General features: G+C 37.8%; 1 protein-coding gene and 1 long non-coding RNA gene across 3 annotated transcripts in view; one reads left to right on the top strand and one right to left on the bottom strand.

Annotated features, from left to right (window-relative positions):
• The first annotated feature begins 7,585 nt into the window (after window positions 1–7,585).
• Window positions 7,586–9,565, top strand: LOC137023553 (uncharacterized). The gene is made up of 3 exons (XR_010895555.1): window positions 7,586–7,979; window positions 8,543–8,615; window positions 9,028–9,565. It is a non-coding gene; the product is annotated as an uncharacterized lncRNA (long non-coding RNA).
• A 271-nt stretch (window positions 9,566–9,836) lies between these two features.
• psd2 (pleckstrin and Sec7 domain containing 2) overlaps window positions 9,837–14,713 on the bottom strand; it is a 355,353-nt gene continuing 350,476 nt past the window's right edge. For both annotated transcript variants that reach the window (XM_067390730.1, XM_067390737.1), the window contains 2 exons: window positions 10,950–13,606; window positions 9,837–9,962 (listed from right to left, as the gene is read on the bottom strand). In XM_067390730.1, coding sequence (XP_067246831.1) covers window positions 13,400–13,606 — 207 coding nt within the window. In that variant the 3' untranslated portion in view covers window positions 9,837–9,962; window positions 10,950–13,399. The remainder of the gene's footprint in view (window positions 9,963–10,949; window positions 13,607–14,713) is intronic.

Genomic DNA, 14,713 nt, shown 5'->3' with positions numbered 1-14,713 from the left:
CAAGAGGAACTCAATGGTTTGTCATGGGAAGCTCCCCGATCCGCTACTAACTGAGGAGAACCGCTGGGCTCAGTCCTCGACAGTGTCACCGAAAAGGCCACCTCGTAAGATGGGAGCATTGAGAAAGCATTTAGCTTGACAACCTCTCACACCTCACAAGGTAAGCCAGGGGGCACTTCTGGACCACGGAGGTGGACATCGTCTGGCTGAGGGCCTGCGCCGTGACTTTGATCACGGTTAGTCAACAAGCGCAGCTCAACCCCAGCACAGAACTACCCTCATGCAAAAAGAGTGCCTTGGCCTCACATGCAGGGTGGGTGTGGTCTGTATACAGCCACCCCATCCAAGAGGGTAGTGAGAGATGAAAAACTTATGCAGATTCTGGCACCTTTGGCATTCCATATTTATGGCACCAATATACCCCCATACTGCCAAGTTTTCCATGCACATCTGGAAGACCCAGGAAAGCATGGCTGTAAACTCCGAATCTGAGTCAGCATAAGCACACACCATTACAGTGGGCAGCGTCACCCTCATTTCCAGAGCATAACAGCACTCTCTCCGATGCTGCAATCGACGTCTGTCCCTCAGCTGGAGCTCTGAATGAAATGCTAGGTTCCCCTATGAAAAGGACCAGCAATCCAATCCAGAAACTGCACAGTTTGCAATGCGCTAGAGAGGGAGGGGCCCTAGGGGGTTGGTTCCCCGAAGGAACCCCTCAACCTAATGTCACCCAAGCCATATCAGCAAAGCAGACCTCTTCTGGTGCACCAGAGAGGGCGCTACAATGGAGATTATGCAAGGAAACCACGCATCTAGAGCGCCGAGCGAGCGCTGGGTTGCCGTTTACACACAAGCGGCAGCTGGCCAACAACAGAGGGGACTCAAGCTTCCCGGAGAAAGAAGAGTCACGACCGGCGTGTCGACGTGATCATGTTCTCGTATGAAAACATGAACACCCATGAACATCATTTCAGCACGCGCCCAGACATGTGAAACGGTGATCGTGGCCGTCAGTGAGGACAGGAACGACCGCATCCAGAAACACAAGTAGGATGTCGTCTTTAAAAAGACGCAAATCTACTTGTGTAAGCTCTTTCAGGGACTTTACTCTTTTAGAAGTGCTGAAGCACGCAGGGGAACGGCCACTGCAACACAGACAGGGATTGTGTGCAGCCTGTCGTGTGCTCTCTCTCTCTCTTTGAAGGCGCTCACTCTTACCAGCCGTAAAAACGGCTTTTCAGCGCTCAAAAGCGCACCGTACCGGCCGTGAGAACAGCCTTCTGACGCTGTCAAACAGCTATTTGCTCAAAAACGGCAAACGAAACAAAAACAGAAAAAGAGAGGACTTCGACCCCGCTGCTGTGCTGTTCGCCCGCACTCGGAAAAAAAGAGAAGTTCAACCAAAAAGCTTGACTCGTCTTCTAGCAGACACTCGCTTGCAGAGAACAGGAACAAACACCGTTCGGCTCCGAAGCGAAAAGCTGAAGATGCAACGCACCTGCTGCTCATTATATACCCGCGCTGCGAGGCGAGCAGCTGATGCATATGATTGCATGCCAATGTGCATTGGCTCGTTTTAGTTACACTCGAAGTAGATTGGCCTCTCTAGCGAGATTCCTATTCGTCGGTCTGTCCGACGTACGTCGAACGTGACCGACTGAATGGGAACACTGGGTATAAGCCACTTATGAATCTTTCAACACACCCTCGAAGACAGCTGAGATATAGCGTCTTAAAATGGGCCAACAAATGTCTCATTCAATGGCTCATTCAATTCAGTTCAATTCAATTCACATTTATTTGTATAGCACTTTTCACAATACATATCATTTCAAAGCAGCTTTACAGAAAATGGATGTTTCTATTTTACAAAATAGTCTTACAGAACAGTCTTTTATAAGAGATAATTTTAGAAAGTACATTTGTAAGATTTTAGTATTTACAAATATCAAATATGCATTTAAGTAAAATTAGTGTGTATTTTAAAGCAATGATAACTTGATCATTTTGTGATTATTCAGATCTGATGTCATTCATGGGTGTTGGGTCATCTGAAGTATTCATAAGAGGCTGGATCCAAACTAATCTCTAGTTACCTCAGGAAATAGGCATTCCGAGGCAGAAACAGAAAAGCAGATGGAGAATAATTAGCACAGCTACTGCTCATAACATTTCAAACAAAGATAATAATTTAAGTTTAATCCGATATAAATGGAATGCCAGTTTTGAGATGCATTATGTGAATGCTTGGTTTAAGAGATTTGTTTTTAATCTAGATATAAAATGAGAAAGTGTGTCTAAGCACCGAACAGTGTTAGGAAGGCTATTCCAGAGTTTAGGAGCCAAATGCAAAAACATTTTATGCACTGGCCCTAACCCAAACCCTAACCCTAACCTAACATAACCTTAAAGCTATATGTGCTGAAAGCAGGCCCGGATTGGCTAATCGGGAGCACCGGGAGAATTCCCGGTGGGCCGGTCTGTTTACTTGGCCACGAGGGCCGGTATTGTCATGGCACTGGTTGAAACATAAATGCTCTAGAAACTGTCGACGCGGCCAAATGTACTAAGCTGAGTACCCTACCTTTTTCCTTAAAACCAGTCAGTGAAGGATTTAGGCCTGAACGACATGGGCAATGGCCCAGGGTGGCTTCTTGCCAGGGGCGGCATGGGGCACCCGTGCAAGAAAAAAAAAAAAACTAACGAATGCGCAATCGGGTTTTTCCCGCACGGAGAAGACAACTCACTCAAAAGTATACAAGAAAAAGGGATGAGGTGACGTCTGTAGGGGGAGCGGGACAAATCAACACTAAATTATGGTAAAGCAAAAGGTCTAAGCCACCGGAGGCCAATTTAAGTAACGTAAATAAATAAAAGGAAGAGGGGAAACACGCAAAAGATAAAGCAGCTATTACTCATATTGTAATAATAGTAGGCAATCGACTTTAATAAAAATGTACATTTCTCAATTTCATTCATAGTGATAGACATGAAAAATGTGCCTGGGTTTAGTGGACGATTGCTGCCATCTACTGGAAAGCAAACCCTTAATTAAATTAAAATTAAAATAACATGAAGTTTTAACTGCAGCCACTAGATGGCTAGAGAATTAATCAATGGTTACAATTAATTACAAGGCTGTAGAGAACAGGGCACTATTGCAGACTTATATACTGAGGTTTTAATTACATTATTTTAATATTGTCAGTCGTGAATTAAAGTGAGCCGGTCTAAGGCATGAAACTCCAGGGCTGAAAATGAGTCCCAATCCGGCCCTGGCTGAAAGCCCAATAGGCAGCTGCAAATTTGGATTTTGTTAGAGAAGTACTTCTACTATAATGTCCTTGTAGCCACTGCAACACAGCCTCTGTGGCGGCTGAGGAACATCGCCGTGAAACGGGCTAAAATTGTGCCTTATATGCCATTGTGCATGTAATAATGGTTCATACAAAATTTAATTATAAACAATAATTTAATAATAAATTAATTGGCACAGTATAAAAATGCTAAAATATTTTAATTTTGTTAATGGAGTAGCTCTACTATAATATCCTCATGTCCTCTTTAAAGGTGCCCAAGAATGCTTTTTCACAAGATGTAATATAAGTCTAAGGTGTCTCCTGAATGTGTCTGTGAAGTTTCAGCTCAAAATACCCCATAGATTTTTTTTAAATAAATTTTTTTAACTGCCTATTTTGGGGCATCATTAACAATGCACTGATTTACACTCAGCACCGCCCCCTTAAATTGCGTGCTCCCTGCCACATGAGCTGTTGACTACATTACAGCGCATTTAAAAAGTTCACACAGCTAATATAACCCTCAAATGGATCTTTACAAGATGTTCGTCATGCATGCTGTATGCATGCTTCGAATTATGTGAGTAAAGTATTTATTTGGATGTTAAAGTTTTATTCTGAGTGAATTTGAGGCTGTCCTCCATGGCTAATGGCTAATGCTACACTGTTGGAGAGATTTATAAAGAATTAAGTTGTGTTTGTGCATTATACAGACTGCAAGTGTTTAAAAAATGAAAATAGCGACAGCTCTTATCTCCGTGAATACAGTAAGAAACAATGGTAACTTTAACCTCATTTAACAGTACATTAGCAACATGCTAACGAAACATTTAGAAAATTTACAAATATCAGTAAAAAATATCATGCTATCATGGATTATGTCAGTTATTATTGCTCCATCTGCCATTTTTCGCTGTTGTTCTTGCTTACCTATTCTGATGATTCGGCTGTGTGCAGCTCCAGACGTTAACTGGCTGCCCTTGTCTAATGCCTTTCATAATGTTGGGAACATGGGCTGGCATTATGCAAATATTGGGGCGTACACCCCGACTGTTATGTAACAGTCGGTGTTATGTTGAGATTCGCCTGTTCTTCGGAGGTCATTAAAACAAATGAGATTTATATAAGGAGGAGGAAACAGTGGGGTTTGAGACTCACTGTATGTCTTTTCCATGTACTGAACTCTTGTTATTTAACTGTGCCAAGGTAAATTCAATTTTTGAATCTAGGGCACCTTTAATGCACCCTCTTTGGTGGCCAAGTAACAGCACCACGAATTGGACAGAGAATGCAATACAAGTTCAACCGGGGATTAAATGCCCAAGACCAGCCTCTACAAGCAACCTCCCAACTCCCAAAAAACAAGCGCCATGATATAAAGCATCTGATCGGATTTAAATCCATTTCGCAAGTGTTTCATAGGGCATTTACACTTGGTCTTTTCAGGATTGAATAGCTATCTGATCAGAGAACACGCATGAAGTGACCAGGTGTAAACAGGCCCTAAAACTGTCAGGGAATTCAGGGTTGAGTCCCATTCAGAACTAAATTTCATTCAAAACTAAAGTCAGTTCCAGAAGATGCATTTCAAAAATGAATTTAAAGATTTAAAATTGAATAAAAATAGAATGATATATTATACATATTTCATATAGAAAAAGGTTTTAATACTACATTTCATTATTAGTATGAATTCATTTCATCAAAATGTCACATTTCCAGAAGTATTCCAGGTTCCAGAAATGTAAGATAATGTTCGAAATGCCACTCATCAAAATTTATATTTAATAATTATAAATATATTTTAATATATTATACAAACTACAGATTCAAATTGGGGAATATTGTGGATAACTGATATTGTGTTTGTAGTTTGAGGAAAATTTAAATCTGTAAATAGATAGCCATGACAATATTATGACAATTCTTCTATTATGTGAATTTCAGTGCTCCGGAAATACAATCCCATTAAGCATTGTGAATGAGAATAACCTGCTTTAATTCATGCACTTCTAAATGAAACAGGAACTTCAGGCTGTTATAATACAGACGGCACGGAGACAGAAGTAAAAGCAGGTATGGTGGTTTATTAGAGAATCAGCAAATAGCAGGTGAGTAAATGGAAGATGGAGGGTTTCAATGAGAAGGTAGAGGTTTGATACTGTCCTTGTAATTGCAGATGGAGTTGGTAGTCGAGGAGATGGAGTATGGTGGACGAGGAACACTCACACACATGGAAGGAGGAACACAGGAGGAGGACTGGAGACAATGGGGCGATAGGGATCGCTGGTAGCAGGTAGGTAGCAGGTAAGTTGCTGGTAGAGTCCTTGAGGTTCACATACAAGAGTCTGTACAACAAACAAGACCAGACAACTGGTGTGTGTGTGAGTGTGGGTTAAATAGTGCTGGTGATTGAGTGACTGATGATGTGCAGGTGTTGACGATCAGAACTCTGGTGATTGGGTTCGTGGATACTGACGGGAGATGGAGCCTGACGTGTCTGTGACACAGGCAAGGAAGAACAATCTTTCTATTTTTATTTATGCCACAGCCAAGAACTATGATGTGAGATTTGCTACTCAGGTGGGTCACATTAGCATTAGATTGAGTTTGGCATTATATATATACCATATCATTTCGTTTAGCATATGACCTCAAAGCAAATAGACATGGACTAAAAGCCAAAAAACTTTCATTTACTTCATTGAATCTTTAAGAACTGTCCAACAAACATTAAATACCATAAAACTATTGAAAGCCATCAATGCCATTTTCCTCATTGGAGGCTATTTCAGACAATGTACTTAGAAAATGATTAGAAAACTCTCACAGAATATAAAAATGCATTGGCAAATGTTTACAAATGATTTGTCAAGTCTGACCTACACCCAAACATTTCTGAAATTGTGATCTTAAGGTAATCTTTACATATGAACAATTTTATGAATTTCGTAGCCTGAATCGCTTACGTTTGGCTATAAATGAACTACACCATGTTTTTGACAACTTTTTCAATCTTTATTTAAAATTTACAAATTTGAAAATTTTTAGTTAGAATAGTTTGCAAGAGTATACTGTAAACACAATGAGGCCGTAAAAGCAACTAGTGAAAAGATTTCCTGTTCTGTGTGATAAGGTTACAGTACAGTCCAAAAGTTTGGAACCACTAAGATTTTTAATGTTTTTAAAAGTAGTTTCGTCTACGCACCTAGACTACATTTATTTAATTAAAAATACAGTAAAACAGTAATATTGTGAAATATTATTACAATTTAAAACAACTGTTTTCTATTTGAATATATTTCACAAAGTAATTTATTCCTGTGATGGCAAAGCTGAATTTTCAGCATCATTACTCCAGTCTTCAGTGTCACATGATCTTTCAGAAATCATTCTAATATGCTGATCTGCTGCTCAAGAAACATTTAATGTGTACAATTGTACAAAATATTTGTGTACAATATTTTTTTTCAGGATTATTTGATGAATAGAAAGTTCAAAAGAACAGTGTTTATCTGAAATCTAATCTTTTGTAACATTATAAATGTCTTTACTGCCACTTTTGATTGATTTAATGCATCCTTGCTGAATAAAAGTATTCATTTCTTTAATTAAAAAAAAAAAAATATATATATATATATATATATATAAAAATTCTTACTGACCCAAAACTTTTGAACGGTAGTGTATAATGCTACAGAAGCTTTGTATTTCAGATAAATGCTGTTCTTTTGAACTTTCTATTCATCAAGGAATCCTGAAAAAAAAGTACACAACTGTTTTCAACATTGAAAATAACCATAATGTTTGTATAAAAAAAACATATGTTTATTGAGCAGCAAATCAGCATATTAGAATGATTTCTGAAGGATCATGTTACACTGAAGACTGGAGTAACGATTCTGAAAATTCAGCTTTGCATCACAGGAATAAATTACTTTGTCAAATATATTTAAATAGAAAACAGTTATTTTAAATTGTAATAATATTTCACAATATTACTGTTTTTTTTTTTTTTTACTGTATTTTTAATTAAATAAATGTAGCCTTGGTGAGTAGACGAATCTTCTTTTAAAAACATTAAAAATCTTAGTGGTTCCAAACATTTGGACTGTACTGTATATATAATTATATTAATGGGAGATAGTGGGTTAAAGTCTGGAATCTGTGTTCTTGTTCAAAAAGCTTGATTTACTTTAGTGTTCATCTTTGTGTTTCCTGATTGGCTGAATTACAAGTTGGTGTTGTTTTTCTCAGCACTGAGCATGTGAGTGGCTGCATCCGAAACCGCATACTTTTCTACTATATAGTAGGGGAAAAGCAGTAGGCGAGCGAAAAAGTATGTCCGAATCCGAAGTATTCATAAAAGAGTAGGCGAGAACTACCTGGGTGATGTCTAATTCTCGCGAGATTCGGACGTGCGTCTACTTAAAGTGCTTCCGAATATGCCTACTTATCTACTATATAGTAGGGGAAAAACAGTACGTGAAAGGAGTAGTATGTCCGAAATCCTCAGTAATCATAAATGAGTAGTCGAGAAGTTCCCGGATGGCCTACTGCTCCCGCCCAGATTCTGAAGTGTTCATCCGATGGACACTCTTCTATCCCAGGAGGCCACGGGAGAGGATACGTCACACTCGAACACGGAGGAGAAAAGCGGCACGGATGTTTTCAAATGTGAGTATTAAAAACCAAAAACTTGGTTACTTGTGTTAAAATCGCATTTGTTGAACTACTGTAGAGGTGTAAAGACGCTAGTCAGTGTAATATAGTTGTGATTTTGCAGTAAAAACACGTTTTACAGCTAACAGGGGAGCTTCAATAAACACACGTTCGTCTCCAAAGTGGATTTACATGAATTCCAAACCATATACATCATAAAGTTGATTACTAAATGTTTATTTAACATCTAACATCATTCAATAAGTATTGCAGGTAATGAGTACATCACAATATGAAATACATCTTGAGTGATGTGTGCTATTATCTAGAATTCACTGTCTGTTCCCAACACTTTACATGAATGGAAGTAAATGTACAGGAATGAATGTAAATAAACAAATGTACAAGTAATTAGATCTAAGTTATCTATTTTATTTGTCCGTTAGTACTGTTGGTAAATTATATACAGTTGGATAAGAAGTGAGTTAACACATCATAAACATGTAAATGTAGTATTAAACATGTAAATGTAGCACATAAATCTCAGAGGAAACTTGAATCTTGTCTGGATGTTACAGGGACAGATGAGCACACGTGTGTTTATCCAGTGGAGAGAGGCTGATGAAGGAATGATGGCGTCAATGGCTTTGAGTGAGTACACTACAGAAATTAATACAAATCTATTTAAATATTAACTTGTAGTTTATTTTAATTACTGTAATTTCAAACAGAGTTATTACAGAACTTCTGATTCTTGATGTCGGTATGTTTGCCTGCAAGGCAAGGTGATGGCGGCATTTGTGGGGGAAAGAAACCTGAATAATGACTGATATTATATGTTTGGGTGAACTAACCCTTTAAGCCCCCAAATAGAAACTGTATGTATGCATTTATATTATGGTACCTTGAAAAAGTAAACTCTAAGAAATAATCAGTTTTATTGAGTGTTTGTGCCCAAGACACTAACAAAAAAGGATTTACAAAAATCACATTTACATTTATTTACAGGTTTGTTTTTGGCAGATGCTTTTATCAAAAGTGACATACAGTGCTCTTATTACAGGGATGATCCCCATGGAGTAACCTGGAGTAAAGTGTCTTGATTAAGGATGGTGACAGCTGCGGAGATCGAACCCGGAGATTTATCCCACTACACCACTAAAATAATAAAGCTGAAACAAAAAAATAGCACGTAATTGTAAAAATATTGAATGAAATATGTCAGGAAACAGAATTCTGACATGAATTATTAAACGTTTCAATCAGTTTAAATGTTTTACATGTAGTCTTGTTCATGGAGAGCACATGAATGTTTGGAGCAGACACAGCAGCAGCCAGATTGACCTGCACATCTTCTCCCACTCCTGCTTCAAGGTTGTGGGGTTCAGGGGTCCATCATCATCTTCCTCATCCTCTGGATCAAAGATGTCCCCATTGAGAGGAGCAGCAGTGAGGGACATTATAGATGGCAAAGACAGGTGAAGGTGTTCATCAGCTGCTTCATCAGAATAAAGCTGCAGAATTGGCACAGCTGTGTGAGATGGCAGCAGGGCTGAAATATGCGATTGTAAGAACAAGTTTGAATAAAGCTTTGTTTCATGTGTTGTTGACTTGTATATGTATTTATTTATTGTGATGATTACTTTAATTCATTCTATAACTCATTTATGTTTCCTATTGTCCGTAAATAAAATATATTTATTTTATTCATGCATTAATTCATTGCTTGACTGTAAATTGAGATGTGTTCACCTTGGTTGTATTTGTCTAGTGTTGATTCATGCATAGCTATGTCATATGACAAAACATTACAATTTGCTTGTTTTAATAATACATTATTTTCTGTAAAAAATGAATATGATTAAGTATTGGTCAGCATTTATTATTAAGTGTTAGGGTGGTCTAGCAATGCTGTTCATTCTGGGGTAATCTTATCTTTAGTAGTAATACATTAGTCTTCTCCAAAGGTGAGATCTTCAAGCAGCTGTCCGACATCTCCTTTGTGCAGATATTGCAAATGCTGATGAAAACCGTACAAGGTAGCGTTGGCAAGTTACTGGTGCTGTGAGGTGTTAGTGCACATGTCACTCATATCTTTTTTATTATATTATTATTGCAGAACTAACAATGAGCAATCATAATGACAAAAAATAAATAAATAGATTATATACACAGAAAAAAGCACAATGACAAGGTTAAATATCAGAATAATTCAACATAAGGCTTCAATATATATATATATATATATATATATATATATATATATATATATATATTATAAGCCTAAGGGATGAAACGACAGTTAAATTCAACGAGAAAAAGGAAAACAGGAGATTTAAGCCACTTTTGCTTGTGGATAAAATTGTATGCATATAAAATAAAGAAATTAACAACATATTCAAGAGATCGCGATTTTGGGTTTTCATCATATATATATATATATATATATATATATATATATATATATATATATATATATATATATATATATATATATATATATATATAGATTAGTAGGGTTAAAAAAATTCAAGATATTTACAGATATGAATTAAACCTGTTGTACAGTTGCGCTTGTGATAACGTCGTAGGTCACATGATAACGTCAACATGGCGGATTATATCCGGATCACATTCATACTGAACGAGATTAGAACCTACTCTTTTAGGCTCGAAAAGTAAGTACTTACTGAAATTAAGTACCTACTCAGTGAGTAGGCGATTTCGGACGCAGACAGTGAGTAAACAGACGACTGCTCACGAACTGCTTCTCTCCGGTGATTTAATTTATTCTTTTGAGTGTGTGTCACGCAAAGTTTACGAATCCAACTTTACAATAACATAATAATGTCACTGACAACCTCTGTAGTCCAATTATGCCACTTGTTAGCAACTGCCTTTTTCAAGACATGCTAAAGCTTAAAAAATCATGAATGGGGTATTACTGGTGTATTTTATGTGGTAGAATAAAATGTAAAAAAATACCTTGAGCTTGTGTAAACCACAGAGCTTATTTGAAGCATTTAACCAAAATCCCATTCAAACAAACCATTGACTTATGACGATGGAACCGGAGGTGCGAAAATGAACTTTAGGACTCATTCCTTCAGCACTCTAGTTTCACTGACATTTTAACCTGAGTTCATTCCAAAGGAAACATGCTTCCTCTACAAAAACTTTATTTTTCAAAAAACATCAAGTACAAGTAAAATGGCTTGATGTTTCATGATGATGCCATAGACTTGTTAATTGGCTTGATAGTAATATGTAATAGGATTTCCCAAGAAAATCTATGACTTTTGGATTAGAATAAAGACATTAGAAATTAGTTCAATGATATACCAGATTTATAAGAAATAATTAATGAAACACTTAGCAAATGTGTAAGTACCTAACCTGTGTAACAGGAACAAGGAGTATTTAAATGAGATGAAACACATAGATTCCTTCCACGCGGGAGATAAATAATAATCACAATCTTTTATTACAACAGCATCTTAGTTCTACCCTAAATGGGAAAATCATGTTAGCACAACAGCCAAAGCGAAAAGTAGGCTATAGAGGTCCCTTTAAGAAAGCCATTACTAAGAATGTATAAAATTGCAGCTTTTATGTCACTCCAACATCCATAAAGCATAAAAGAGCCAAAAGCTCATTCTCTCATTTTCACTGTCCTCATGCTTTACAACAGGACTATAAAAATCTACTTGTACTTGCACAAAGTTTGTACCGTTAAGTTTCAGGGTCCTATTTGGTGGCTCATGAACAACTATCTTCTTCAAAAGTGACACTTTTCCAGGATTGAGACATTTGGGTTGGTTACAGTGATTCAGATGAAGAGGCTGAGAGATTCATTGCATGTTGTTTGCAGTCCTGCTGCTCAATGTTCAGTCCAGTTTGAATTTTCTGCAGGCACATAGAGACACAGAGGTTTTGTGGTCCACTGAATAGAGAAAATGAGGGTGTCACTTTAAGTCCGAAATGTTTTTCCTCTTCTTCATTGCATACTCAGACTCAACTTTCCTTGCTTGTGCGCATACAATTACATACCCTGTCCCGTGTTAAGACACTGCACTTTCCAACATCCGCTATATCCATGGATCCATTATCAACCATCAGCTCCTTAGTTAAAAGAGTTTAAAATAAACAAAACACAATGGTGTGGGTTAAACTAATCAAGGGTCGAATGTATTCATCTTTACAAGCATCTTCCCGTAGTCCACTATATTGGCTCCAAAAAGAGAAATACATTTACAATTCATAAATATAATAAATAATTTCAAAGGGGTAGTTGTATAACTACAGACAGCCCACATAAATCTTTACATGCACCCCAGCGCGTGGCAAAGCCCTTAAACTGGCTACTTTGTGAGGCTGATACTGTGAACGTCTCACAAGTACATCAAATGCTACATCTAAACCAGACCTGACAATCAGGAAGCCATTACCGCAGCCTTAGGATAGACACATTGTGATGTCATAAAGAATGTCAAACACTGCTAAGTGATGTCATGAATTATTTAAAAGTGAAGTGTTTCATTTCTGCAACATTAAGGAATTGCAACAACTTTTCAAATTGATTTTCAGAGCAATCCCTGTCTGCCATTGGTCAAACTGATGCTATTGGTTGTACTATTGTCATGTCAGGCTGGTCAAACTTATTGAAGGAAATAATATTTACTTCAAATTCATTGTTGTCTCTGCATATTAAACTGAGATTTTAACATTACACACGTCATATTTCAATTCTTAAACCATTACACAATGTTTCTTTGTGATGTCATAAGTTTTTTTTGTTTTTTTTTGTGAAAATGAAATACACAAAAAACTGTATGACATTCTTTCCACAGCAGAAGATATTTTCGGAAAATGTCTCAGACAGTGTTTTTTTGACAATACAAAAAGAAATGGGGTCTGATGTTGAATACTGGACTCCAACATTCGTCAAAATACCATTTTTAATGACAGAAGACAAATCATAGAGGTTTGTAAGGGTAAGATGTCAGAATTTAAATTTTTGGGTGAACTGTCCCTTTAGTCTAAATTAAAATCTATGTATGACAATGTGATGTCATAGTAAAGTTCTAAATGACATCACAACGTGGCTGCATATCATTGCATCTTGCAAAACACATTTGTGATGCTGCAGTTCACTTTCTCTTGACAGTATATGCAGTGTTTTCATTTCTTCCCACTTTTACAGTCTTGGTCTCCTCATTTTTTCATATTTGGCACATAATAATATTCATAGCATTATTAACAATGTTTAATTGTTGTAATAATAATATTAATACATATAATGGTCATAATAAATTTACTGTACATTGAAATAATAATGATATACTGCTACGTTTGTATTTCTCTCAGTTGAAAACCCACTGCAGTCGGAGTCAGACAGGAGTCTGTCACATGAGTTCAGAGGTCAAAGAAGGCTTTCAGCTATTGTGCTCTGGGGTGTGTTTATGACCGGCCCGTCCATTGACCCCCTGACCTTGGCTGATTGAAGGGCTAGACTGAGTTTTGCGCAGGTAACCTTCTTTCCCCTCCCCGCTAAACAAACTGGCTTCAATCTTATCCAAGTCGTCACTTCCCGCACGGAACTTGGCCTGCAGGAGGCTGACGTATGTCTCATAGCGACATTTCTGCAGACAAAAGAAAATAAAGATTAAATCAGCTTTCAATTAAAATTATAGTTTTTTGCTAGCAAAACAATATATATTGTTATATATATATGATTTGGATCAGTGGTTCTCAACCCAGATTACAAGACCCAATATAGTTTTTTTTTTTTTTTTGCACAAAGGCGAACAAAAGTGATGTCCGGTCTAAGAAAATTGACCTATGCATCCTTTATTCAAATATTATTAAAACATTTATTAAAGATTTTGTAATCAAACTGCATACTGTAATGTGTGTGTTCAGGCAGACAGATGAAGACACAGATGAATATCGATCCAACACAAAGTTTACTAATAATATCCAAAGCAGGCAAGAGAGTTTGCACACATATCTTTTAACGAGACTGGACAATGAACACTGAAAACACATGAACTGATATACAGACGATAATGAGGCTAACACAGCTGAACATGATGGCAAATCATATTAGTGACCATGACAACCAAGGAGTAGTGGAAAAACTGAAACATGTGACTAATGAAAACAAACTGAATGTCAATGAAAACTTAAACAAACTGAACATAACTGTGATATAATGGCCCCTCCGAATAGGCGCGACCTCACACCGTAAGAACAACAAACAGATGGAGGGAGGGTGAAGGCTTTGGCGGCAGATGAGGAGTGGACAAAAGGCTGGCAAAAAGCAGGTAGGCATACAGCATAAACCAGGGAGGAGATGATGGTAGGAATGACCAGGAAGGAACAGGAGGTGGTAGTAGCCAGTGAGGTGGTTTATGTGGGCAGAGACCAGATGAACTCCACATGCCCAGGCAGGTAGTGCCCCATGGTGGCATTGCTGGAGGGAGGAGCCATGGTGGTTCAGCATCCAACGCCTCCATGGGGATGGACGATGGGGACATTGCTGGAGAAGAAAGAGTCCTGGGCGCAGACGGAGGGTTGATGGATCAGTGCAACACCGTAGGCATCAGCGGCCGCGACGGAGCTGTCACGACGTACCCCTGAGGCGGAACTGGAGAACCGGAGGGCTGCGCTGGAACTGACACAATTGAAGACTGATGTGGAGCCTGAGGGAGGGCGGAGCTAGATGAGCTGCAGGGGTGGAGAGCCGG

Source organism: Chanodichthys erythropterus, chromosome 1 (assembly GCF_024489055.1).
Source record: "Chanodichthys erythropterus isolate Z2021 chromosome 1, ASM2448905v1, whole genome shotgun sequence".
In the NCBI taxonomy this organism is placed as follows: Eukaryota; Metazoa; Chordata; class Actinopteri; order Cypriniformes; family Xenocyprididae; genus Chanodichthys; species Chanodichthys erythropterus.
The sequence above is the reverse complement of the archived record's forward strand: the minus strand, read 5'-3'. Positions and strand labels throughout refer to the sequence as shown.